Genomic DNA, 25,760 nt, shown 5'->3' with positions numbered 1-25,760 from the left:
GAAGCCAAACCCATTCTCCAAGCAAGAGATAAACCTTGATAGATTCTCTAAAGTTCAACTTCAAGCGGCGAACATTTCCCGATTGTTTTAGTTGCACATTAAGAAAAGAGATTCTATTATTATTAGTTCATTATGGATCTTTTATAGACGTCTTGATCCTTGTTTTTTCAAATACAAAATTTGAGTTTACATGGGACTTTTATGTGCTTGGCACATGGGAAGTCGACAAATCATCCTAGAGACGGACAACCTTGAAATTGTCAATTGCATTCAGGGAGGGAGAGCTGTCAATTACTGATGATCGATTTTACGACATGTTGTGACCTTGCTACGAAGAGACTGGACTGTTCAGATCTGTCATGTGAGCCGGACAGGTAACTTGGCTGCAGATCTTATGGCGACAATAATGAATACGAGTCATCTTGGTTGTCTCTTGTTTGAAGATTCTCCTGATTGATAAGGACGATTATTGAATCTACAAAAGGAAAAAAATTGGGGAGAGTGGATGTTGTGGGTTGAAATTGAGTTTTAAATCTTTTATAAATTATTTTTAAAAAAATAAGTTTAATATTTTTTAAGGGTGTTCAAACTTTTTCTCATTTTTTCTTTATATTATATATAATTTATATATTTAAAAATCAATGAATTTTTTTTATCATAGAATGCATTTGTTTAGCTGAAAGCTGTGCTATGGAATATTATCATAGACCCTTTCAATCCCTCCCTCCAAAAATGCTGGAATTTGCAGTAACAATTTTCTCTCTCCACTATATCTGATGTAGATAAGATGAAAACCTACGTCATCATCCCCTAATCTTCGTTCTACATTCAAAAACCGATTTTCACGCATCACTTATCCATTTTTTCCACCATATATTTGATGTTTTGCTGGTTCTGCACTATCAACTTGAAGCAAAAACTGAATCTTCAACAAGAAAACAATGACAAAGTCAGCAAGTTGTTTATGGGTGACATGTCCTATTATAATCGGTGCTGGCCCTTCAGGTTTAGCCACTGCTGCTTGTCTCAAACAGAAAGGTATCCCTAGCTTAATCCTCGAGAGGGCTGATTGCATAGCTTCCTTGTGGAAGCTAAAAACCTATGATCGTCTTCACCTTCACCTCCCAAAGCATTTTTGTGAGCTACCTCTTCTGGGGTTCCCTTCAGATTTCCCCACCTACCCAACCAAAAATCAATTTCTTGATTACTTAGAGTCATACCAGAATCATTTTGGTTTAGAACCAGTTTTTAATAAGGTTGTAGTGAGTGCAGAATTTGACCATCGACATGGGGCTTGGCGAGTCATGACGTCGGGACCGGAACAAGAACAAATTGAGTATGTGTCACAGTGGCTTATTGTGGCCACCGGGGAGAATGCTGATGAAGTGATGCCGTTTATCGAAGGAATGAATGATTTTGGTGGGCCTGTAATTCACTCAAGCTCCTACAGGAATGGAAGATCGTATGAAGGAAAAGATGTTTTGGTGGTTGGGTGTGGGAATTCAGGCATGGAGGTTGCTTTGGATCTTGCCAACTTTAATGCTCGCACATCACTCGTTGTTAGGGACTCGGTAAGAATAGTTTGTTTCTTTCTTCCTTCTCATAAGCATCTCTTTTTTAATCGACATTCTTGATGACATTGCGGCAGGTGCACGTCTTGCCTCGTGAAATGCTAGGAATATCAACATTTGGATTTCTGGTGCAGATGATCAAGTGGTTCCCCATTCGATTCGTGGATCGATTTGTGCTTCTTATGTCGCATTTGGTGCTCGGAGACATTGAAAAATTGGGATTTCGTCGTCCCAAAATCGGTCCACTGGAACTGAAGAACGTATCCGGAAAGTCACCTGTTTTGGATGTTGGGACGGTAGCAAAGATCAAGAGTGGAAACATTAGGGTTGAATGCAAAAACTTTTGTATATACAGATCTTGCAATCTATGAAGTGTTGTTAATTGAACTAATGCAGTACTGTTTATATAATGTGTTAGGTGTATCCGGGAATAAAACGGATAACGTTCCTAGGGGCTGAGTTTGTGGACGGAAGGAAGGAGAGGTTCGATGCCATAATTCTTGCCACTGGTTTCAAAAGCAACGTCCCCCAGTGGTTGAAGGTAAATGATCTTAACATGTGTATTTCGAGGTGATTGGAGGAAACATTGTTGGTAATTTAATGTGATGGGGGTGAATGTGCATGCAGGGGGCAGATTTGTTTTCGGAGAAGGATGGGATGCCAAGGCAGCCATTCCCCAACGGGTGGAAAGGAGAAGATGGGTTATATGCAGTAGGGTTTACGAGGCGTGGTTTGCTGGGTGCTGCCTTCCATGCCACAAAGGTAGCCGAAGACATTGAGCTTCAATGGAGAGCTGAGGCCCCCATGTTGGTTGACTTTAGCACCGCACTGTCACTATGATGCTCATCATTTGAAGAGACTTATTACTGATTGGATTTTGATTAAGAAAGAAAGACAAGAAATTTGTTGATTTCTCAGTGTGAATATCTTGTAAATATTTCCAGTTTTCTATATTGACTTAAATTCCCCATTTTTCATGCATGTTCATAAATAACACTTTTTCAATGATTTCACAGTTAATTCTATTCAACCTTAATTTGTTTTCTTCAATCTCGGCTTTGGTGGTTATACACTTATACTACCTAGAAATATAAGCTTGTAAACGAACTAAACGAACACGAATGAATATATGTTCATGTTCGTTCGTTTAACTTTAATCGAAGAAATGAACGAACGCGAACATTAATGAACAAAAAATTTCTAGTTCATATTCGTTTGTTAAAGAATGTAGCTTGTTCGTGTTCGTTCATTTAAATGATAAACGAACACAAATAAACAAACATAAACGAATAGATGTAAACGAACCTAAGCGAACACAACAAACGGACGTAAACGAACATAAATGAACAAAACAAATGAACATAAATCACAATAACAATAATCACATAAAATTCATTAGTATAAGTTGCAACTTCATAGTTAATTTGTATTTAATTGTTTTGGGTTTTTTATTTATTTAAAATTAATTGAATTTTAAAATATTAATAGGTATCGTATTAAAATTTATTGGGTCTTAATATTTTAAATGGGTCTAGAGAGATTGGGCTAAACATAAATAAACGAACATAAACGAACGAAAGTACACGAACATAAACAAACATAAACGAACGACCATAAACGAATATAAATGAATGAACATAAATGAACCAACATAAATGAACGAACATATTATCGAACATTCACGAACGAGCCTTCTATTCATATTCGTTCATTTAATTAAAAGAACACAAAATATTGTTTATGTTCGTTCGTTTACATGCGTATAGATATACCACACCTTTTTGTTTCAGTTGAGAACAGTGGATCTGTTAACGAGTGTTCACAGTGAATCTGTTAAATTTTTGAATTTGCTATACCCTCGGCTATACTTGTTTTAAAAGGATTATATGTTAAAGTTATCCACAAAGTTTAATAATGAATAACCTATGACTTAATAGATCCACAAATTGGATTTTATAATTAATATACTAGATTAATAATAATTTAAATTTAATCTATACGGTTTTATATTTAATCTAATTATGGGACAATCATGTGATCATCAAATACTTACATATAATAAAATATTTAAGATAGAGAGAACAAATCATATTCCTATACCTCTACACAGGGCTGTGGTTGGGTTTTCGGGGGTCCTGTACAAATTCTTATAAAGGGCCTCTATTTTCTAGATATATTCGATTTTGGGGCAATAATAGTGACTTTTTTTGACAAACGCCGCGATAGATCCATCTATAATGGCGTGTTATTAATAAAGCTGCAATAATAGTGGCGTTTTTTGAAAAATGTCGCAATAGGTCCATCTATAGTAACGTTTATTGGAAAAACGCCACTATATATATACTTTTTTGAAGCTCATTTTTTGGAGCCCTGCGCGGTCGCGCAATTCGCGCCGCCTCAGCCACGGCCCTACCTCTACAGGATAATCGACCTACAGTTCTCTGTCTATACTAAAAGGGATGAACCTCCCGTAATCTAAATCATCTCCCAATTTTTATTTTGTCTAATGATAATTCTAATATATACTACTTTAAGTCTTTATTAAATTAAACACAATCTCACTAAAATTTTATTTAAATATTTATCAGTTTAATAACTAATAATTAAACATTTGATTATTTTTATTATTTAATCTCAATTCCATGCCTACCTATATCTATGATAATCAAACTTACTCCTACGTATTTGGATCATGATATAGCATGTAATTGATATGTATAAATTATGTATTTTTATATTTATCCTCGTATATATACATCGTAACTTTTGGTGTTTATGCTTTTATATAAATTAGTTATGTATGAGAGAAATATGTCATTTAAATAGTTAATGCGACAATATAAATAAATATATAAGTAATATTGATAAGATTTAATAAAATAAAATAATTTTATGAGTCTATAATTTATTTAAAGGAGATGGGCTTTAGTTCCAAGAGGAAGGTCAGAATCCATGAATGGCATAACCAGTCTTCCAATTGTCCAAGAAAATCAGTCGCTTTACTGCCCAGAAAGATACCAAGACGGAGAAGAACATAGCCAGACGCTGGGCCTTTGGATCCTTAACATAAGGCAAAACTCACGACATAATGCATTCAAAAAAAATATTTCACGAGATGATGCAATAGTTAGATTAATTGCTGAGATAGGGTTAATTCTACAGTCCCCACGTAGGTCGCCATGCCGTCCAGTGAGATGAGGTAGGTCGCCATGCACGCCCAGCGACCAACGTTCTGCCTCTGCCCACGCATGCTCCAGCTCGCCACTTAAACCTATGTTTACTTCAGGTCTAAATAATCTCCTGCTCCCCGCATATGGCTGACTCTCAACATTCCTCTTCTGGTAAAACTGATTTACAATCTCCAGGTAAACTCTTTACTTTCATTTACCCTTCTTGTATGTTTAAATCTGTTGTAACTACATTTCATCATCTGTTCAGGGGAGGAAACAACACGAGCAGGAGCAGGCGTTGGCAGAGGTTTGCAATGTTGGGAAATAAACGAGTAAACAAGTAATTTCCCTATAACCAGATTAGTAAGAATGCAAAATAAAAGCGGAAAAATAATACCCGAAAATTGATAACGGAGTTCATCCAATTGTGCTTACGTCTCCGGACTGCTGCAAATCTTTTGCTAAGAGAGAAAATTTACAGGTGTTTACAAAACACCCACTACTCACAAGAAACTCTCTAGTATTGGGAGAAAGAAATGATTTGGGATTTGAGATGATTTTGAAGCTAAATGAGCTAGGGTATTTATAGTTGAAACTTAGGGACTAATCTTTGAAAATACCCTAAAGTGCAATGACTAAAGTGAATTTACCCATTCCTATTTTCAACAAACATCTACCAAACTTTACCAAACTTTGAAAAACATTTTTCAAAGTTGGTTGCAAAACTTTGAACTAACTTTTAACAATCTCCCACTTGAAGACTGATTTTAATCTGTCTTCACACCTCGATCAATGCAACAGTATTTCTGGTACACAACTTCAGTTTGTCTGTAGTCACCATCTTTGTCAACATGTCTGCCGGATTTTGAGCTCCATTAATCTTTTCAAGTTTCAAAATCCCATATTCCAGAAGAGATCGAATAAAATGATATCTCGATTGTATGTGCTTCGTCCTGGAATGAAAAGACGGATTCTTTGCTAGATGGATAGTACTTTGACTGTCGTAATACAAGACATTGTTTTCTTGTTTCTTGCCTAACTCTTCCAAGAAACTTTGGAGCCAAACCATCTCCTTGCTAGCTTACATAACATCGACATATTCTGCTTTAGTTGTGGAGAGAGCAACTATCTTCTGTAGTTGAGAAACCCAACTCACTGCAGTTCCTCCTAGAGTATAGACATTCCCTGTAGTGCTCCTTCTGATGTCAATATTTCCGGCTAAGTCAGCATCTACATAGCCTGTTAGTATCGTATCTCCACCTTTGAAACAAAGTGCTTTGTTTGTAGTACCCCGTAGATATCTGAGGATCCATTTGATTGCTTCCCAGTGTACCTTACCCGGATTATTCATGAACCTGCTAACAGCTCCCACTGCTTGAGCAATATCTGGTCTGGTACAAACTATGGCATACATTAGACTTCCAATTACTGAGGCATACGGCACCTTCACCATGTGTGCATGTTCTTCCTCCGTCTTTGGTGACTGTTCTTTGGAGAGTCTAAAATGAACATCTAAAGGTGTACTTACTGGTTTAGCATCTTGCATGTTGAACCTGGAGAGTACTTTGTTGATGTACTCAGCCTGTGATAACATCAAAGTCCCCGACTTTGTGTCTCTCTTGATCCTCATCCCAAGAATCTGCTTTGCAGCGCCCAGATCCTTCATAGCAAACTACTTCGACAATTTTTGCTTCAAGTGTATAATCTCTTGCATGATTGAGCCTGCAACGAGCATGTCATCAACGTACAACAATAAAATAATGAAGCTATTATCGAACCTCTTGATGTAGCAACAATGATCTACTTGGCATCTGGTAAAACCACTGCTACCCATGAAGCTATCGAATTTCTTGTACCACTGTCTAGGAGCTTGTTTTAAACTATACAAGCTCTTCTTCAACCTGCATACCAGGTTTTTCTTGCCTGCCTCTATGAAGCCTTCTGGCTGCCTCATATAGATTTCTTCCTCCAAATCACCATAAAGGAAAGTTGTCTTTACATCTAACTGCTCAAGATGTAAATTCTCTGCAGCTATAATTTTCAATACCAATCTGATTGTAGACAGCTTCACGACTGGAGAGAAAATTTCATTGAAGTCAATACTTTCTTTTTGTTGAAAACCTTTGACAACCAATCTCGCTTTGTAGCGTTTGCTCCCATCGTGCTCTTCCTTGATCCTGTAAATCCACTTGTTGTGGAGCGTTTTCTTGCCTGGTGGTAATTCAGCTAATTTCCACGTCTGATTTGACATAAGCGAGTCCATCTCATCTTTCATGGAAGACTTCCACTTGACTGAATCCTCCACTTGCATTGCTTCATCATAGCACTCTAGTTCACCATTGTCAGTCAGCAATAAGTAGTGCAAAGAAAGAGAATATCGTTGGGTTGGTTTAGGAATTCTGGAGGAGCGTCTCAGTTCAGGTATGCATGGTTCTTCTTGAACTGCTTCAGGATTGATCTGAACATCATTTCCAGAAATCTCCTCAAACTCAGCAAATTCCTTTGTTTCAGCTTCGGTATTGGAGCTACTTGATTCTATAATTGACCTGTCTTTGTACATCACATTCTCATTGAAAATGACATCTCTGCTTCTGATGATCTTTCGATTTTCGTAATCCCAAAACTGGTAACCGAACTCATCACCGCCATAACCAACAAAGGCACATTTGTTGGACTTAGCATTAAGTTTACTTCTTTCAGCAGAGTCTATGTGTACATAAGAAATACAACCAAACACTCTTAAGTGTGAAAGGTTTATTTCTTTCTTGCTCCAAAATTCCTCTGGTATTCCGCCATCCAAAGGAACTGAAGGCCCACGGTTGATCAGGTAAGTTGCAGTGTTGATAGCTTCAGCCCATAGAAATTTGGGCAATCTGGCATGTATCCTCATACTTCTGGCACGTTCATTCAGAGTTCTGTTCATGCGCTCTGCTACACCATTCTGTTGCAGTGTCATGGGAACTGTTGTCTCCATCTTGATCCCATTGTTTGCGTAAAATTCTCTGAATCTACGATTTCTGTACTCTCCTCCATTATCAGACCTCAACCGCTTGACTTTCAGACCAGTCTCATTTTCCACTATGGCCTTCCATTTTCTAAAGGTATCAAAACCTTCTGATTTTTTCTTCAGAAAATAAACTCACACCTTCATTGTAGAATCATCGATGAAGGTGACATAATATAATGAGCCTGCAAGAGATGAAACTGGAGATGGTCCTCATACATCAGTATGAATCAACTCTAACCTTTCTGCCTTGGGTGTCTTACCAATCTTTGCAAAGCTGACTTTCTTTTGTTTGCCAAAGATGCAATCCTCGCATAGTCTGACATCTACATTCTTTAGATCCAGCAGCTTTCCTTTTGACAAAAGTGTCTTCATCCCTTTCTCGCTCATATGGCCAAGCCTTTTGTGCCATAGGTTTGATTTTCCATCAGCATATGCTGCAGTAATGATATTCTCTAAATTTGAGGTTACATAGAGAGTATCAGTCTTCTTACCACGAACAATGACGAGTGCTCATTTGGTGATCTTCCATTCACAGCCTGAAAAAGTTGTGTTATATCCTTCTCCATCAAGCTGTCCTACAGAAATCAAATTTCTTTTGAGGCCAGGAATATGTCTCACTCCTGTCAGCTTCCAGGTAGTCTGGTTTGGCAACTTTAGTCGGATGTCTCCTTTTCCGACGATCTTTAAGGTTTCATCATCAGCTAGATGAACCTTCCCAAAATCACCACTGACATAGTTCTCCATGATTTCTTGGCATGGGGTAGAGTGGAAAGATGCCCCTGAATCCAAGATCCATGATTCAATCGGACTGTTGACGCTTATAATCATGGCATCACCTGTATCCTCTGTCATATTGGCATATTCCTGTGCGCCGATATTTTTCTTCGGTGCTCGACAATCCTTTTTAAACTGGCCCTTCTTGCCGCAGTTATAACAGGTAAAATCTTTCTTTCCCGTCCTTGATTTTCTCGTTCTGGATTTGGATCTGCCACGATTTGAATTTCTTTTTGAAGTTCTCCCTCTGGATTCCGTGTGCAAGGCTGAGGAGTTTGATGCTTCACCCGATTCTCTCCGTCAAATTTCTTCACTCAATACCAGATCCCGAACATCGTCAAATTTTAATTTGCTGTTTCCCGATGAGCTGCTGACTGTTGTAACAATAGCATTCCAACTGTCTGGTAGAGACGATAAGAGAATTAAATCTCGAACTTCATCATCGAATTCAATTTCCACGTAACTCAACTGGGTTGTGATTGTGTTGAGTTCATTTAGGTGTTGAGCCACCGATGACCTTCCGCCATCCGCAAATTGAACAATCGCCTCATCAAATGAACTTTGTTTGAGGCCGATGACTTCTCATACATACTGGAGAGAGCCACCATAAGACCCGCTGTGGTCTTTTCCTTTGCTATGTTGAAAGCAACATTGCGGGATAACGTCAGTCGGATAACTTTGAGGGCTTGTCTGTCGAGAAGAGCCCAATCTTCATTCTTCATGCCCTCTGGTTACTTTCCTGAGAGAAGTTGATATAGATTTTTCTGGTACAGAAAATCTTCAATCTGCATCTTCCAAAAGCCAAAGTTAGCACCATTGAACTTTTCAATTTTCACATTCCCTTCGTCTGCAGCCATCGCTCTCACTCGAATCTGGCTTCTTTGGATCGTTCTGATAATTTTCGTGAACCGCCGTGTATTAGAACACATCCGTCAACAAATTCTTATCGCCGAAAAAAATTCACTATTCACGTGAATGGTAATGAATAGTAATCCCGCAAAAATTGACAAAATTCACAAACAAAAGCTCTGATACCAGTTGTTGGGAAATAAACGAGTAAACAAGTAATTTCCCTATAACCAGATTAATAAGAATGCAAAATAAAAGCGAAAAAATAATACCCGAAAATTGATAATGGAGTTCAACCAATTGTGTTTACGTCTCCGGACTGCTGCAGATCTTTTACTAAGAGAGAAAATTTACAGGTATTTACAAAACACTCACTACTCACAAGAAACCCTCTAGTATTGGGAGAAAGAAATGATTTGGGATTTGGGATGATTTTGAAGCTAAATGAGCTAGGGTATTTATAGTTGAAACTTAGGGACTAATCTTTGAAAATACTCTAAAGTGCAATGACTAAAGTGAATTTACCCATTCCTATTTTCAACAAACATCTACCAAACTTTATCAAACTTTACCAAACTTTGAAAAACATTTTTTTCAAAGAAACATTTACCAAACTTTGAAAAACATTTTTCAAAGTTGGTTGCCAAACTTTGAACTAACTTTTAACATGCAGAACGTTGGTCACCGGGCGTGCATGGCGATCTATAGGTTGCTGAGCGTGCATGGCGACCTACCTCATCTCACCACAACTCACGGGGACGGCATGACGACCTACGTAAGGACTGTAGAATTAACCCTATCTCAGCAATTAATCTGGCCAGTGCATCATCTCGTGAAATATTTTTTTTGAATGCATTATGTCGTGAGTTTTGCCTTAACATAAACCAAGACATGAGCGACAAATGCAAGTAATAATCCCACAATCGTGTAAAGAAAACCCGCAGCGAACCCTTCCAATCCAAGCTGTACTTCTGTTCCTCGGTAGAAGAATATCAATTTGTCTGGATCGTCCCTGTCCATCAAGAACATCGGCATCCTCCTTATTATGGTATGCACTGCCCCCGAAACGCTGAAGAAATAAACAAAATGGCTCCCGAAAGCCAAATCTTGGGATTGTGTAGCACGGTTTCGCCACTGAATATCTTTCTAGCGGCAAACACAGACCAGATCAGTAAAAACCCGAGGATGATACCGATTTGAGTTTTTGAAATGATGGGAGGACGATGGATGGGACCCACGGTGGGTTTAGTTTTAGACTCGATGAAATCGACGAGTGATTCAGTGAATCGAGTGAAACCGGCCTGATGCATTCGTTCCGAGTCATCTTTCAGTGATTTGGCGGCGGGGCCGACGAGGTCGAGGTTGGGAAGGGAATTGACCCCGAAGAGGTTGAAAGAAGATTTGGATTCGCGGAACTCGATGTCGCAGAAGAAGAGCTTGGGGCTAGTCGAATTGTGGTTGGCGATGAAGGAAGAGGCGACGAAGGCGAACTCTTGGATGAGAGCCTCTTCCTTCATCGCAGAGGCTGAGCTCGAATTTATCGCGGAGTTGAATGGCGTCGAAGAAGATGAGCAGAGAGTAAGGGTGTGGTGTTTTCTGGGACGTGAAGAATTTGGAGACAGATTGATCGTCCAAATGGATGACTCCCGATTTCGATTGGGATTGAAGGGCGAGAAGGTGGTCGATCAGGCATGACTGTGATTCAGCTTTTGAAATCACAAGGGAGAGTGAAACGAATGATAGTATGAAGAAATTTTCCATCAATCTGTTGTAGCATCAAAAGATTGTTCACTTTCATGCATTCACTTATAGGGTCTAAGTAACAGGTATAGCCCTAGCCCTAGCTCTTGCAGTTTAGTTTGAAAAGGTCCTAATATTTAATTTCGATATCTTGTGTGTTTAATCAATTTCTTTTATATATTTATTTCACAATTTTTTCAGTTTAATTGAAAAATATTTAATTTAAACCAAATAATTTGATTACTTCCATTGAAAATATTTTGTTTGCTATTTTAAGAATTTCTTGTATAAAATAGCTTCAAATTATGAGTTAGGTTCTAAATTGATGTTTTGATGTAGGTTTAAATCAGGGATGATAATATGATGGGATGCATGATTTAAACTTTATTTAGTTCTATCATTACAAAGATTAATTCTATTCGAATTCAAAAAAAAATACTTGGTATTAAAATCTTATTGAAAATCTCACTTTAGGTAGATCTTTAAATTTTATTTTATTAATATACTTTTATCAAAATAAAAATGCTTATTATTCAACTTAAAAATTAAAATAAATTTTATTTTAATAGTATTATAATTCTAGAACTAATTTTTAAGAGTCAAATCTAAGCTCACCAAAGATGACGGGAGAGCAGAATACACGGAGAAATTAAAACTTGATTTTGGACGTGCAAACGGAATCGGCGGTCTGGTTTTGGAGAGAAACAGAGATATTACAATTTCTGCTACTTGAAGCTTTAAACTTGAAAATGTTGAAGACGTTCACTTTGCCATGCAACGTCGTGGACGAGGTGAAATTGAAAACCCCGCTAAAGAAATCGCTCAAGAAATGATCATCGGCGGCCAACTCGTGGGCGAAGACGATGACCGATGTGCTGATGTTGTGCTTGGATCGAGGCGAGATGGAATCTTCTCCGATGGGAGCTTCGGCTACTAGATTCCCACGGTAATTTATGAAAGCAGTGGCGTTGTGGTACTTAAAACCTCCGTAGTTGCGATTATCAACCGTGACCGTGAGTCCAATCGTGGCGTTCCCCTCGATATCCTGGTACGGGAAAAGAACCACCCGGATGGTGGTGCTCTGGAGGGTAACGGATTGAACGATGATGTTTGGGTCTTTGGGTTTGAAGAGGGTGAAGTATAATGTAACTAAAACCACGACAGAGATGATGAGCACAAGTGCGGAGACCACACAACAGATTCTCCATTTTCCCATGACTAACAATTTGGGAAGTGGCTTGAACAACAAGGTTTACATATAGCTGATTGTGTCAATGACAATGGCAATGGAGATGAAAGCAATGTGAATATTTTGGTTTTATTTGTGTTTTTACTTCGGCCTGCACACAAGTGGAGCTTTTTGGATTTTCACAAACAACACTTACAAGATATACATTTTTATCAAAATTTAACTTACATACATACACACGCATATATAAAATATTTCATAATATCCAGGAAATTGAGAGATGAATTTTTCTTAAACCCGAACCTGAGTAATTTGATCGAACGTAAAAAAAATCTGAGATGACCAAAAATCTGAAATTCATAAAAAAATTATCAATTTTGATCAAATTAGTCGGATGTGAAGTTTTTATCATCTCTAAATAGCTTTAAACATTATATAATCTCTATTTATTGATTGGATTGGTTTTAGGTTAAGTATATTTAAATGTCGGTAAGCAATTGCTAGTCTAGAAATATTTTTATGGTGAGGAAATGTGGTTGGACACGAATAAATTTCACTGCGAGCATAATTGACAAAAATGAATAGCTAACAAAAAAAAATTCAAATTTCAAAGTGAGTAATTACCTACTCTAAACTACACTTAGATCCATCATTGTCGATAAGTTAGAATTTAGGTTGGATTTGAGTTTAAAATATTTCGAATTTAGTCAGATCCTTCAATCATAAGAATCTAAATTTAGAGTATTTGTGTTTATTGCTCAGGTTTACATCATTTTAATACTCGGTTCATTCGAAATTTATATCAACTGATTTAAGAGTAAAGTAATGATTTAATATTAAAATATAGGGTTAATATGTCACACCTTAAAAATCTTGAGGCTTTAATATGAGATTAAAGTAAATTAATTTGAGGACTGATTAGTCAGTTTTTGAAAATAAAGGGTTATTTTCATCATTCTTCATAGTTCAGGGTCCTAAAGTTGAATTTGACACTCTCTTTTCAGCTTAGAAAAAAGAATAATAAAATAACATGGAGTTTTTGAGGAAACAGGTTTTGGATATTTCCTCAAGGAGGGACATGGCTTTTGCTACTTTGGGTTTTGACGATAAAATGGGAGCTTTGTGCTCTTCCTTTCAATGTGCAGTTTTCAAGTGATAAAATGTGGAGTTTGCTTGGGATAATAAATGTGAAACTAGATATGTTTTGAGGATGAAATTATATGTGGTTAGGTGCTGGCTTTGTGTTCGACATTGTTACTGGCCATTTTTGAAATGCATCCCAACAATTTATTTATATCAAGCATTCTAGTTGGGATAATGTGGCCTAGACTCCTATTATTCATCTCTGATGACTGTAGTTTTCAAATTTACTGATTATAGATGGTGGATATCTCTAGTGAATCTCATTGCTAATGATCATTCTGACCAGCCAGTGAAAGCATATTCACACCATGAGTTGTTCTCGTTGTCTGCCTTAAACTGTGTAATGCGTGTTGGTAGGTATTAATATGTATCTGTTCAGTCTATCTCCATCCTGTTTTTCTGACTTTATTTATACAAGTCTCAAGATGCAATTGTGGAGTATTTTATTTAGCATGGGTACCCCTAACCTTTAGATTGGGCTTTAGTTACCTAATGACTCACCATGCTGTTTACCTCTCTGGATGTGTTATTCATTGATGGAATCTACTTGTACTTACATCGTTCATTTGAACTTGCCATGTCTAGAAGCTGCATCATAACCCACAACTTCCCTCATGGTTTAATCTTTAAATTACATTGGTATCTATCAGAAGAGCGACAGAAATTGGATGTTAGCACATTCCACGTATATTACAAGATAACAAAGTAGATGACTGTATTTTAGGCCAAGTTTTATATATGTATTTGTTTATATATGCTTGTGTTTTGCACTGATGGATTTTGGTATGTGACTGCCTTGCATCTCTCTATGATAAGAATGCATGTCAACACCCAAATACTTTTGAAATGTAAAACATCAAATCTTTGCCTATACTTTTGTAAGATGAAGCACAATTTTCCAATTTAGTCATCGTGAAGTGGTTCTTTTTCTGATTTCTGAATCAAATCACACGTGATAGTCATGTTAACTGTTTGCCTACCACCTCTGACGTTGGCTTGCAGATCTATGCTTCTGTGTTTCTCATGTAAAGAATATCTTTTAAACTACTAAGCTAAAGCAAAGATAATAAAAACTACTATTAACCTGGGCTAAAGGGTAGATAAATATAGCCTGCGATCCATTATAGTAAATCAGGTCATTGGCATTTTCTTTGTGATTATTTGCTATGTTTAGTGGCAGTGGAAACCTTAAGTATAGGCTAAAAGAATACCCTTTCAAGAAAAGAAAAAAAACGGATTATGTTATTGATATCACTTAAAGGTGAATGGGACCAGAAAACATATAAATTGTTTGTATTGGTTATGTTTATCATCATTATCTGGGAAATTAAGTGAATGATACCTCATTGATTGAGCTATTTCTGAAATTTTAGATATTATCGATGTACTAATAAAGAATGGCAAAGAGATTGAGGCGGTGTACTTTGCCAGAGCAGCTGGCCTTACAGAAAGATTTCCTCCCGTTTCTCTACTCAAAGTCCTACCTGCAGAATTCCAAAAAGAATGCCACCACTATATTGAAGAATGGAAATTTTTCTGCAGCTGCAACGGTATATATGCGCTTTCACTTTTTATCTTTTAATCGCATAACAGATTATGTTGGAATGTCCCCATAATGTTATCTGCAATTCTTTCATTTCCTTGGAAAGCATCATATCGCAAATTGCAAGGATGAAATTGTAATAGTGGATGGATGAGCTTCTTTTACCTGGTGGATTTCATCCGTCGTTCCTAATGTATCAAAATGACGTTTTCGTCCCAAATAATTGGCCTCGGGTTTAATCATTCTAGGCTCTTCTTTTTATCTGTTTAAAAATCCAAATATTAAACATGTGTTGTGTAAAGCAGTGGCTGTGGAGACAGAAGAAGCGATGAGTAGGAGTGTTCAAAAAAAAAATCCGAAACCTTTAATTGAATATTTAATAAATTAATTAATTGAAATGTTAATACTATATGGTTTTGGTTACTTAATATGATGGTTAATAATTAAGGTTACGGTTACGAATTTTTATAAACGGTTAACTAATAGATGACCGTTAATAAATTAAATTTATAATTATATTTCTAATTTATTAAATTTTTACATAAATAACTTAATATAAATTTCTATTATTTATAATTTGTATATATTTTTAATAAAAAATTGTATACAAATAATTTATTTATTTGAAAATATAGAAACATTCTTACACCAATATAATTATATGTTTATTGTTAGGTACTAAGATATTGGGAGATGTACATACTTATATCGGAGTAAATATGTGTTAAGTACTACATTTTTTTATTTACTTACATCGTTGTAAGTATGTGTTAAGTGCTATATTTTTTTTGTTTTATTTAGTTACGCTGGTGTAAGTATGTGTTAAGCGTTACACTTGTTTATTTTTATTCACTTATATCAGTGTAAGTATGTATTAAGTGTTACATTTTTTTGCAATATAAATTATGAAAAAAAAATTGATATAATTATAATAGATTAATCGTAAGTTAATCTGTAATCGAACTGTTAATAACGATTAACTATTTCTTAATAGTTAAAATATAATTAAAAAATCTCATAACTATTATAATTTGATCATCTAAACTAAACGGTACGATTAATTATAATAAACAGTTTTAGCAATGAGCCCACCACCTGTGCAAATTCTATGAATGAATGATTCATTATAATTATAGTTTGTCGTCATCCCATCTATTTTCTATTTAAGAAACCCTCCATTCATTATGTTGACAATCTCGATGCAACCCCAAATGTCAATAAACTTTCTTCACTTTCAATTAAATCATTTGAAAGAATTACTCCTTTTTTTTTTTTTTTGCTTCCTTTAAGAATTCATTTGTGTAATTACTTTACTTATGATTATTTATATCTAAACATAATAAATATACATATTTACAATTTATTTGTTCATTGTTTATTAACTAATTACTGATTATTTGAAATAATTAATGATATTATATTTTTTTTTACTTTTTGAACCATGTTTAAATTTGGGATTTAATCTTAATAGGTTAATTTGATCCTATACTTTATAACGTTATTAGTTAGTATACTTAATTGTTTTTTGAACAGAAACCTAATTAATAAATACTATCATTTAGAGTGGTATTTAAAATTAAAATTTATTTTTATAATATTTGATTTAAATTAAATAACCTGTGAATCGAATAGTGACTATAAAAAAATATAATAAACTCGAACACAATAATTTGAAATGTGTGACTTTTGAGGACAAGTTCGTATAGAACAATTACACGTTGCCTTTAGGGGGTGTTTGGATTGGGGAATGTGGGATTCCCATGGGAATGGAATCCACATTCCCCCGTTTGGTTAGCCCGGGAATCCTATTCCCGGTAATGTAAGATTATCAATAGTGGATTTTTTGGGGTATATTACCGGGAATGTCATTACCTCCCTTTCCTTAGGTATTGTTGGGATTACCGGCGTTTTGGACTAAAATGCCCTTAAATTTTTATTTTTTTTCAAAAATATATTTATTCTGTCATCGAATAATAAAAATTTTACGAATGTTAAATTACAAATTTATCCTTAAATTATTTTAGATTTACAAAAAAAATCTATAATTAAAATTTTATATAAAGTTCAAGGGTTTAAATAAAATTTTACCCTTTCATTAAACTTTTTTTTATTTTTAATTTTGTAAAAAATATATAAATATTATGAATTTAATTTTTTTAAAGAAAATATATAAATATTTTCCAACTTGTAATATTACACAAATATATAATTAGGACAATTTGGTCAAATATACATTCCAATAATCTTTTATTCCTTTAACCAAACACGGTAATCTTACATTCCTGCTAAGCCAACCAAACACAAAATACAACATTCCCAGTAATGTTATTCCTTGTTAATCTTACATTCCCACTGGTAATCTTATATTCCGTGAACCAAACGCACCCTTAGTGTTTTTGATACTTATATAATTAACATATTACAAGTGTTGACAACTTGACATGTGCATGTCTCGTCAAACGCCGCCCCTCCCTGCTCATTAAAAGCAATAAACAAAAGAGGAAGCTTAGTCCTCCTTAAGTAAGACGTTGAGGCTGAAAGAAAGCAAGAGGAAATGGCAGATCACAGCAATGGAAGTTCCAACATCCCTCCAATCAGATTCACCAAACTCTTTATAAACGGCCATTTCGTGGATTCCATTTCAGGTAAGCTGCCTACCATTTTCTTTTGAGGGAAGATTCATTCATTCCAAGTATTTTTTTTAAGAAAACAACAAGATATTTGGCAGGGAAAACGATGGAAACAATGGATCCAAGAACAGGGGAGGTGATCGTCAGAGTTTCAGATGCAGACAGTGAGGATGTTGATTTGGCTGTGAAAGCTGCACGTCATGCTTTCGACCATGGCCCTTGGCCTCGCTTCTCTGGCTCTGTAATTTCATTCCCAGAATTTCATCTCTTCTTATATTCCCATTTGTCCAACTACACAATTAGTCCCTGCTTGAATATTTTGGTTTGGTCAATGCTCTCCACCAAACTAGATCCCCATGTTAGCTTTTATTTTATGAAACCACCCCCCACATGTGCAATGACTCCAACACTTGTTTAAATATTGATAAATTTGCTTTTCTAGAATTTATTGGTAAAATTGTTGTTGGATCCCTCCTACATACCGACCCTGCTGATTTGCTTCTCGATTCGATTAGTACATTGTTATTAACTAAAGTGGATAATCAGGAGCGAGGAAGGATGATGATGAAGTTAGCAGACATGATTGAAGAAAACGTAGAAGAAATAGCAGCATTGGATGCCATTAACGGGGGAAAGCTCTTCTCTCTTTGCAAGCTCGTGGACATGCCAGTTGCAGCAAACACGCTGCGTTACTATGCAGGTGCAGCAGATAAAGTCCATGGAACCGTGTTGAAGCTGTCCAAGGGGCTTCAGGGTTACACTCTAAGGGAACCCATAGGGGTAGTAGGATGCATAATCCCTTGGAATTTCCCCTCCATCATGTTCTTCACAAAGGCTGCACCCGCATTAGCAGCTGGCTGCACCTTGGTCATCAAACCTGCCGAGCACAGCCCTCTTTCAGCTCTTTTCTTTGCTCATCTTTCTAAGCTGGTAAAATTAACATTTGAGTTCAAACACAGGGTTAGCGTGGATATAAACCTATAGACTAACAGAGTGGCTTAATTGATGTCATGTTGATACTCTAGAGGTTTAAATTAGAATATTTTAAAATTTGAGGACCGATTCAGAATTCTGATTATAGTTTGGGGGACCTTCGAGAAATTAACCCTTCCCCTTTTGGCTGTTGTTCAGGCTGGCATCCCTGATGGAGTGATTAACGTCGTGAACGGATTTGGAGACACTGCTGGAGCTGCCATAAGCTCTCATATGGGCATTGATAAAGTAATGATCCATTTTCATACATAAAATTTTCACATGGATGAAGAAATGAGCATTTTACCTTTGATGGGGTGGGTGTGTTTTAGGTGACATTTACAGGGTCTACTGAAGTTGGCCGTAAGATCATGATGGCGGCAGCAGCTAGCAATCTGAAGCCAGTCACATTAGAGTTGGGAGGCAAATCACCATTGTTAATATTCGATGACGCTGATGTCGACGAGGCTTCGGATATCGCTTTCAATGGTGTCTTCTTCAACAAAGTAGGGCCTTTGTTTTTTTAGCTCCAGAATTGGAACCTAAGTTTGGCTGTAACAATGAGTGATGTTGTGAATTCGTAGGGAGAGATTTGCATTGCAGGTTCTCGCGTTTATGTTCAGGAAGGCATCTATGACAAGATTGTGAACAAGTTGGTGGAGAAAGCAAATGCATGGGTTGTGGGAGACCCTTTGATCCCCGGGTTAATCAAGGACCCCAGGTAAGACTCATTCTTGAATACAAGCCCACATTACTATTGAACCCCTAATTAGGATACATATGGGTTTATTGAACATTTTTACAAATGGTGCATACTGGTAAAGAGCAATTTGAGAAAATTCTCTCTTACATCGAACATGGCAAAAGAGAAGGAGCCACTTACTAACGGGGGGCAAGGGTATTGGCCAAAGGGGATACTACATCCAGCCTACGATATTTGCTGATGTTGAGGTACACTTTCTAACAAATATTGTTGGCCGATGTTAGATAAAACACTCATGTTGGATGTTTCTTAATCTATGGGGGTATTGTCTCTAACAGGATGATATGATCATAGCAAAAGAAGAAATTTTTGGGCCTGTAATGTCATTGATGAAGTTCAAGTAAGTATAGTTTCTAATAAAAAGAATATGTTTTGCTTTTGTTGATAAGCCTATTTAACTAGTCGTTTTGGTTTTTCCTTTTGGAAGAACTATGGAAGAGGCAATTAAGAGGGCAAACAGCACAGTTTATGGCCTCGCAGCCGGGGTCATAACCAAGAACTTGAACGTGGCAAACACCGTATCAAGATCGGTCCGTGCTGGCATCGTGTGGATCAATTGTTACACTAAGCTTGAAAACGATTGTCCTTATGGTGGTTACAAAATGAGTGGGTTTGGAAGAGATAGTGGTTTGGATTCACTTTACCAGTTTCTCCAAATCAAGTCCGTTGTAACCCCTATTCACGATTCTCCCTGGCACTGAACCCCTACTCTACGAGCATAAAATGAAGCATGGTGATTTCAACAGAAAAAGCCCCGGAGCTATACCTCAATTTCATAATAATATTTAGGCCTGACGTAGGTTTAATCCGTAAGCAGGTCCGAAAAGGCTAGGTCTTTATTTGATCCTTGTACGAGCCGAAACTCAAAAGTTTAGACCCTAATCGAGCATCTAGTCTTTTTTTCAAATGATCTATAGTATAGCTTGCAAATGACATAAGCTAAATTTCTTCATTTAAAAGACAGCGTAAATTTGAGCAGAAAAGATGGAAACTCAAGGGGAACCTAAGTTCATTTACTTGGTCTGCAAACTTCAAATGCGCCAGGTTATAACTGTCAAATGATCTCAATCTTTTCATATGGCAGCATATGAAGATGGTGAAAGCTAGCCCTAATATATCATACATTTATTAGATTCGAAACGCAAAAGATCCATTAAGACTGGAACTTTCAACTGCCATAAGTCATCTCACCAAGCAGAGAGCATAAGATCCTCCATTAATCACACTTCTTAAACGTTCAGATGTGATCGTTCTTTATAAAGCTTCCAATGCTCAGAATATAACATTATTTAGAGCAGAAAATTTAATTTAAACTGGAAACATGCTACGCCAAGCATGAAAACTATGGTCCCAACACATGAATCTAGGTGATCATATAACAGATTGTGATGGATCTATATCACCAAGGACAGGAAACAAACTAAGCCAAGTAATAAAAAGTGACCATCATGGCAATCATACTCTAATACCTGAGTCGAGAATCTCACAAGTGCTCAAGATGCATAAAAAAAAGCTAAGAAATAGAAGTTTCAAAATTACAAGTTCTGGTCCATTCCATACCAATAATATAAGCCATCTCACATTCACTTCAACTGCAACTTAATTTTACTATATACAGAAACCTAATCTATATCTTAAAATAAAATTTACCGCAAGATGCATTGCTACCTCTATCACCTACCAACCGAACACAACTCTATTTCTATTGCCTAGACATCTACTTCCTTTTACACAACGTTCTTTACAAGTTATCTTAAGGCACTGAGATATAGTGACAGGTAATAAAGTCCAGCCTGATCAGCTTAGGTCGAACTCGAACCAATGACCAGACGAAACCAACTATTGAGCTTTTCAAATTTGTCATTCCGCTAAAGAAAACCACAACAAAACCAGCAAAATTCCTAACTTGAAGCAGCATTAATCTCCACTATCAGGAAAGGGGTATATCAACTACTACACAAAAAAAGGAAAAATCAGTTAAAATAAGCTGATAATATATGCTTCTTAAGTTAAAACAACGGAACTAAACAATGCTACAAATCTTGCTTATTTTGGTAAGACTCTACTTTCCAGAGATCAGAGGAACACTATCATACCAAAAATCAAGACAAGCAATAATTAACAAATACAAAGAGGGGAACAAATGATACAAATAAGTACACACTACACACCAAGAAATCTATTCGCTGATATTCTCCGCGGAATTTTCATTGTTGGCATCCTCATCTTCAGTCTCCTCATCATAGTAATCATCATCATCCTCTTCCTTCAACTTTGAAATCTCTGCTTGTGCCCTCTCCAAAATCTGCTTCTTTTGTACCTCCAAGTCCTTCTGAAAATCCATTTTCATCTTCTCCAACTCCTTCATATGTTCCCTCTTACTACTCTCAATCTTATCATATATCTTACCAAACCGCAGCACCGAATTGGCCAACATCCTCATCGAATGCTCATCATGTACTTCGGCTTTCATCCTCGACTCTCCATCAGCCTCTTCTCCATCCTCCTCATCCATCTCTGACTCCGCTGGACTATCCCTCATCTCATCAAAACCATTAGACCTATCCAAATAAACATGTGGATTCATAAACACAAACTCCCCAGAATCTACTCCACAAGCCAACCAGATTCTTGTTGCCCAAACGAAGATGAACCCAGCCCCATTAACATCTCCATTTTCCTAAAAAAGGCCCATTTACTCGAATTCAATCCCATTCTCTCTGCTTTCGTTTTCTCTTTCTTAAACTTCCTCTTCAACCCATCGATTATACGCTTACACTGGGCTTCATTTTTCACACTCTTCAAAGCATCACTAACTTTCTCAGCTACATCAGCCCAATCTGCACCCCTCAAGCTCCTCCTCCCCAATTGCAAAAACCTATTCCCCCAAACTTCTAACAGAACATATATCTCTTGCTGAGTCCAATCATATTCACGTTTCAAGCTATCTCTATGGTCGGGTCTTGAATGGAAACTGGGGACCGAAGTTCTCAGCTTTTGCCGCTTTGGGTACCTTTCAAAATGCTCGCCATCTTTGACGCGGCGGTAGTTAACATCTGGGTCATTGTCGTAATCGGTATCTTGTTCCTTTTCTTCGTCATCGTCGAGCTCTTCGTCTGGTCCGTAACTGTATACATGACGAGTTCTGGTCGAACGAGGGTATTGAGGATGGCGATTAAACGAGCAGGGTTCAATACCATCCATCACCCTTTTCTTACGGTTTGGTTTTGGGAAGTTTAGTGATTGGTTTGGTTGAAAAGAATTGAAATTGGAGATCAGCGAAGAAAGAAAACTAAGGATACGTGACTCGTGAGAATAACAAAACTTTCAATTGAAAATTCTAGGGTTTGGAAGCTTTGAAGATTGATGACGAGGGTCGAGTGGACCCGAATTTGGGCATTTCGGATATTTGAGTTTGGGCCTTACTTGGGTTAAAAGAGCTAACCCTGCACTTCCATGTTCTGCAAGTAAAATCTAATTAAGTTGATTTAATCATGAAAATCAGCAGTTCATATTTACTTAATTTAAATTCCAAAAAAACTGAATAAGAAAAAATAAAAATAATAATAAGTTTAAATAAATAATTCAATTGATAAATTTTAATTGATCAATTTAAAATAAACAGGATCAAATCAATATTCAAAATCACTTGATAAAGATCTAATATTACATAAAAATTTGAAAACTATCCAACTAAAACATCCTAATATTCTATAGATCAATAAAAAAGCTTGAACGTATGTAATTGCCTAATCAATTTATTTATGATTTAGCTCATTTTTAAATTTGGATGAACTCATTTTAGCAATTTGAATTCTAATTATGACTTAAATTATTGATTTTTTTTTCACCAAATAAAATAAAATTAATTTGATTATGTGATTGCAGTTGGCTGCTGCGATCCATTGTTGCATATATAGCACTGGTGCTTTGCCTGCTCTAAATGCTCTTTTGAGACCAAAACATATGCATTTTGCACCCATATTTGGTGCTTGTCGTGTCTTTCGCCCACATTTCTTAAATGCTTCCACGTGAAAATTATTTGTAATTCCAGCTTTGGTGTCTTGCTTGACCGTATGTCACATGACTACCGCGTGCTTAACATGCTTTACCGATCACCCATTTATACCATTCACTTTACTTTTTTTTAGTTACTGATTTTTAAATATTCCTCTATTTACACACTAAAAAGGAACGTTCATCACTGACATGGACCAATCTGGTCCCATTAATCTTGTACAAAATATTTTCTTTATAAATAAGGGTTAATTATTAAAATATGAATATCATGTTAATTAAGTCTTTTCGTGAGTCTAATCATTAATTTTAATATTAAAAAATATCTTGAAAGTGATGTGAAATATATTTGAAATAGATGAATTAAATTTTAATTACATATGTATTAGTTATTGCATGTAAATCTTGAATCCTAAATTTTAATAATATTATATTTGACATGTTTGAGGTAAATTGTTCATAGATAAGTGAATGCATGGAGAAATTATTAGATGGATCTGATTCATTATATAACTCATGGTTTTAATTAATAAGATTTATCTATCTAAAAATAAATTCTAAATAATTATTCATTCCTTATTTATGTACAAAAAAAAAAGGTAAAGACTCACTTTGAAAAAAATGAAATGGATAGATCCTATTACTTAAGACCATGGATGATGTGGTAAATATGAACCATCTAATAATTTTTCGCATCGTATGATAATTTGACGACTCAAATTTAAATATTTTGAAGTTTAAAGATTAATTTAAAATCTGATTCGTGATTTGAGGAATTTTGTGCAATTAACCCTACATTTAATATAGGTACATTAAAGTCATATGTTACAAAATATAATTAAATCATCCAATAATCTATTCTCTTCTGACTTGAGAGGACACCAATAATTTAAGATAAAATAACCTCAGTGACCGAAAATGACTTATAATATACGATTTTGATTAATTTTTTTTAATTTGTCAAAATGACCAACAAAATCGCAATGCGATCTCTAAATCGCAACGCGATCTTCAGTATCGCAAATCAGTTTCCAGATTCGTAACGCGATTTTCCAAATTCACAACGCGATTTTAGAAAATCGCAATGCGAATATGTAAATCGCAACGCGATTCTGACTATCGCAACACGATCTCCAATATCGCAAATCAGTTTCCAGATTCGTTACGCGATTTTGACTATCGCATTGCGATTTTCCAAATTTACGTTAGTCCAAATTCGTTGCGATTTCTTAAGAATTTTCTCTAAAAAGATATTATCCACGCGGACTTGTCGAAGACACGTATTACCACGACCACGACCACGACCACGACCCGAGACGGAACGGGACGGCGGCGGCGGCGGTGCGCGAGAGTCCCCCTTGTTCTCTTCCACTCAACAAGGAAGTGAGAAATCCAAGCCTTAAATACCCATTTCCAATAGTGTTTCCAATACTATGTGGGATTGAGCATTGCAAACACTTGGGAATCTTTTACACTATCGTAACACATTCTTTATTGTTTCAAACTAAGATCTTACAAATGGCTTGAGAATCTTTTACACTATCGCAACACATTCTTTATTGTTTCAAACTCCACGTGAATTTGGAATAGTTAGAATGTAAACTTATTTTGGATTTTTCACTATCGCAACACTTTTTCACTATCGCAGCAACACATTTTTCAAAATCGCGTTGCACATCTTACAATCGCGTTACGAATTTGGAAACTGAGTTGAAAAATTAGAGTTCGCGTTACGATTTTGTTGGTCATTTTGACAAATCCAAAAAAAAATGTCAAAATCGTATATTATAAGGCATTTTTTACCAACAAATTTCAATTCTCACCTTATTCCTTTTGAATTATTAATCTCCACTCCGTCACATATCCTAAGACAATGATGTAATATGAAATATAAGATGCACCAATTCTTCTATAAATGATTATAGAAAACTTAAAATTGATTCTTTAGTGCATGCTTAAGGTCATGCGCCATGATCATACACCAAATGTACATATACACCCAACTAAAGATGTTTTTAAGTCTTTAAAAGTCTATTGAATCGAGTAATAAATAATTTAATATCTATAAATAAGGTCTAATCCAATTTGACTGTAGACTTCATCGAGAACCGATATTAGAAGGAAGGATGGTTACATAGTGTTTTGGCTATAAATGTTAGGTATCATCACATTCCGTGGCCATGGCCACATGCAAGCTTGGTTCAGCTTCTCCTCAGCGATCTCTTGCACGACTAACTATAATCCCTTTTTAATTGCTTTACTTCCCATATCTCACATGAAATTTGCTTTATCCTGCCCTCCGCTACTATAACCAAAAGTTTTAATGTGGACGCTTATTGTCTTTAGAAGTAGCTCATCACATTCCATATGTCTGCTTGGCGGTGATTTTGCT

General features: G+C 36.1%; 2 protein-coding genes and 3 pseudogenes across 2 annotated transcripts; 2 read left to right on the top strand and 3 right to left on the bottom strand.

The window, feature by feature from the left end:
• Positions 1–907: 907 nt before the first annotated feature.
• LOC120211780 (indole-3-pyruvate monooxygenase YUCCA2-like) lies at positions 908–2,416 on the top strand. The gene is made up of 4 exons (XM_039210257.1): positions 908–1,571; positions 1,649–1,897; positions 1,990–2,112; positions 2,199–2,416. Exons 1-4 carry the CDS (start codon positions 942–944, stop codon positions 2,409–2,411), a joined length of 1,215 nt encoding a protein of 404 aa, XP_039066188.1. The 5' UTR covers positions 908–941; the 3' UTR covers positions 2,412–2,416.
• Positions 2,417–4,496: 2,080 nt separating this feature from the next.
• Positions 4,497–11,149, bottom strand: LOC120211822 (annotated as a pseudogene).
• Positions 11,150–11,760: 611 nt separating this feature from the next.
• Positions 11,761–12,327, bottom strand: LOC120211949. Its single transcript, XM_039210415.1, has one exon. The coding sequence runs from the start codon at positions 12,325–12,327 to the stop codon at positions 11,761–11,763; it is 567 nt and encodes a 188-aa protein (XP_039066346.1).
• A 5,199-nt stretch (positions 12,328–17,526) lies between these two features.
• On the top strand, positions 17,527–20,316 carry LOC120211826 (annotated as a pseudogene).
• Positions 20,317–20,382: 66 nt separating this feature from the next.
• Positions 20,383–22,668, bottom strand: LOC120211821 (annotated as a pseudogene).
• Positions 22,669–25,760: the final 3,092 nt, after the last annotated feature.

The sequence above is a fragment of the Hibiscus syriacus genome, unplaced genomic scaffold, assembly GCF_006381635.1.
Source record: "Hibiscus syriacus cultivar Baekdansim isolate YM2019G1 unplaced genomic scaffold, ASM638163v2 tig00109987_pilon, whole genome shotgun sequence".
NCBI lineage: Eukaryota > Viridiplantae > Streptophyta > Magnoliopsida > Malvales > Malvaceae > Hibiscus > Hibiscus syriacus.
The sequence above is the reverse complement of the archived record's forward strand: the minus strand, read 5'-3'. Positions and strand labels throughout refer to the sequence as shown.

What these genes read in the sequence shown, in the direction of transcription:
- LOC120211949 (XM_039210415.1), bottom strand. Translation starts at nt 12,327, where the DNA reads ATGGGAAAATGGAGAATCTGTTGTGTGGTCTCCGCACTTGTGCTCATC.
- LOC120211780 (XM_039210257.1), top strand. Translation starts at nt 942, where the DNA reads ATGACAAAGTCAGCAAGTTGTTTATGGGTGACATGTCCTATTATAATC. An exon ending in TCAAGAGTGGAAACATTAGG is followed by an intron (nt 1,898 to 1,989) that starts GTTGAATGCAAA and finishes ATAATGTGTTAG; the next exon opens with GTGTATCCGGGAATAAAACG. An exon ending in ACGTCCCCCAGTGGTTGAAG is followed by an intron (nt 2,113 to 2,198) that starts GTAAATGATCTT and finishes ATGTGCATGCAG; the next exon opens with GGGGCAGATTTGTTTTCGGA.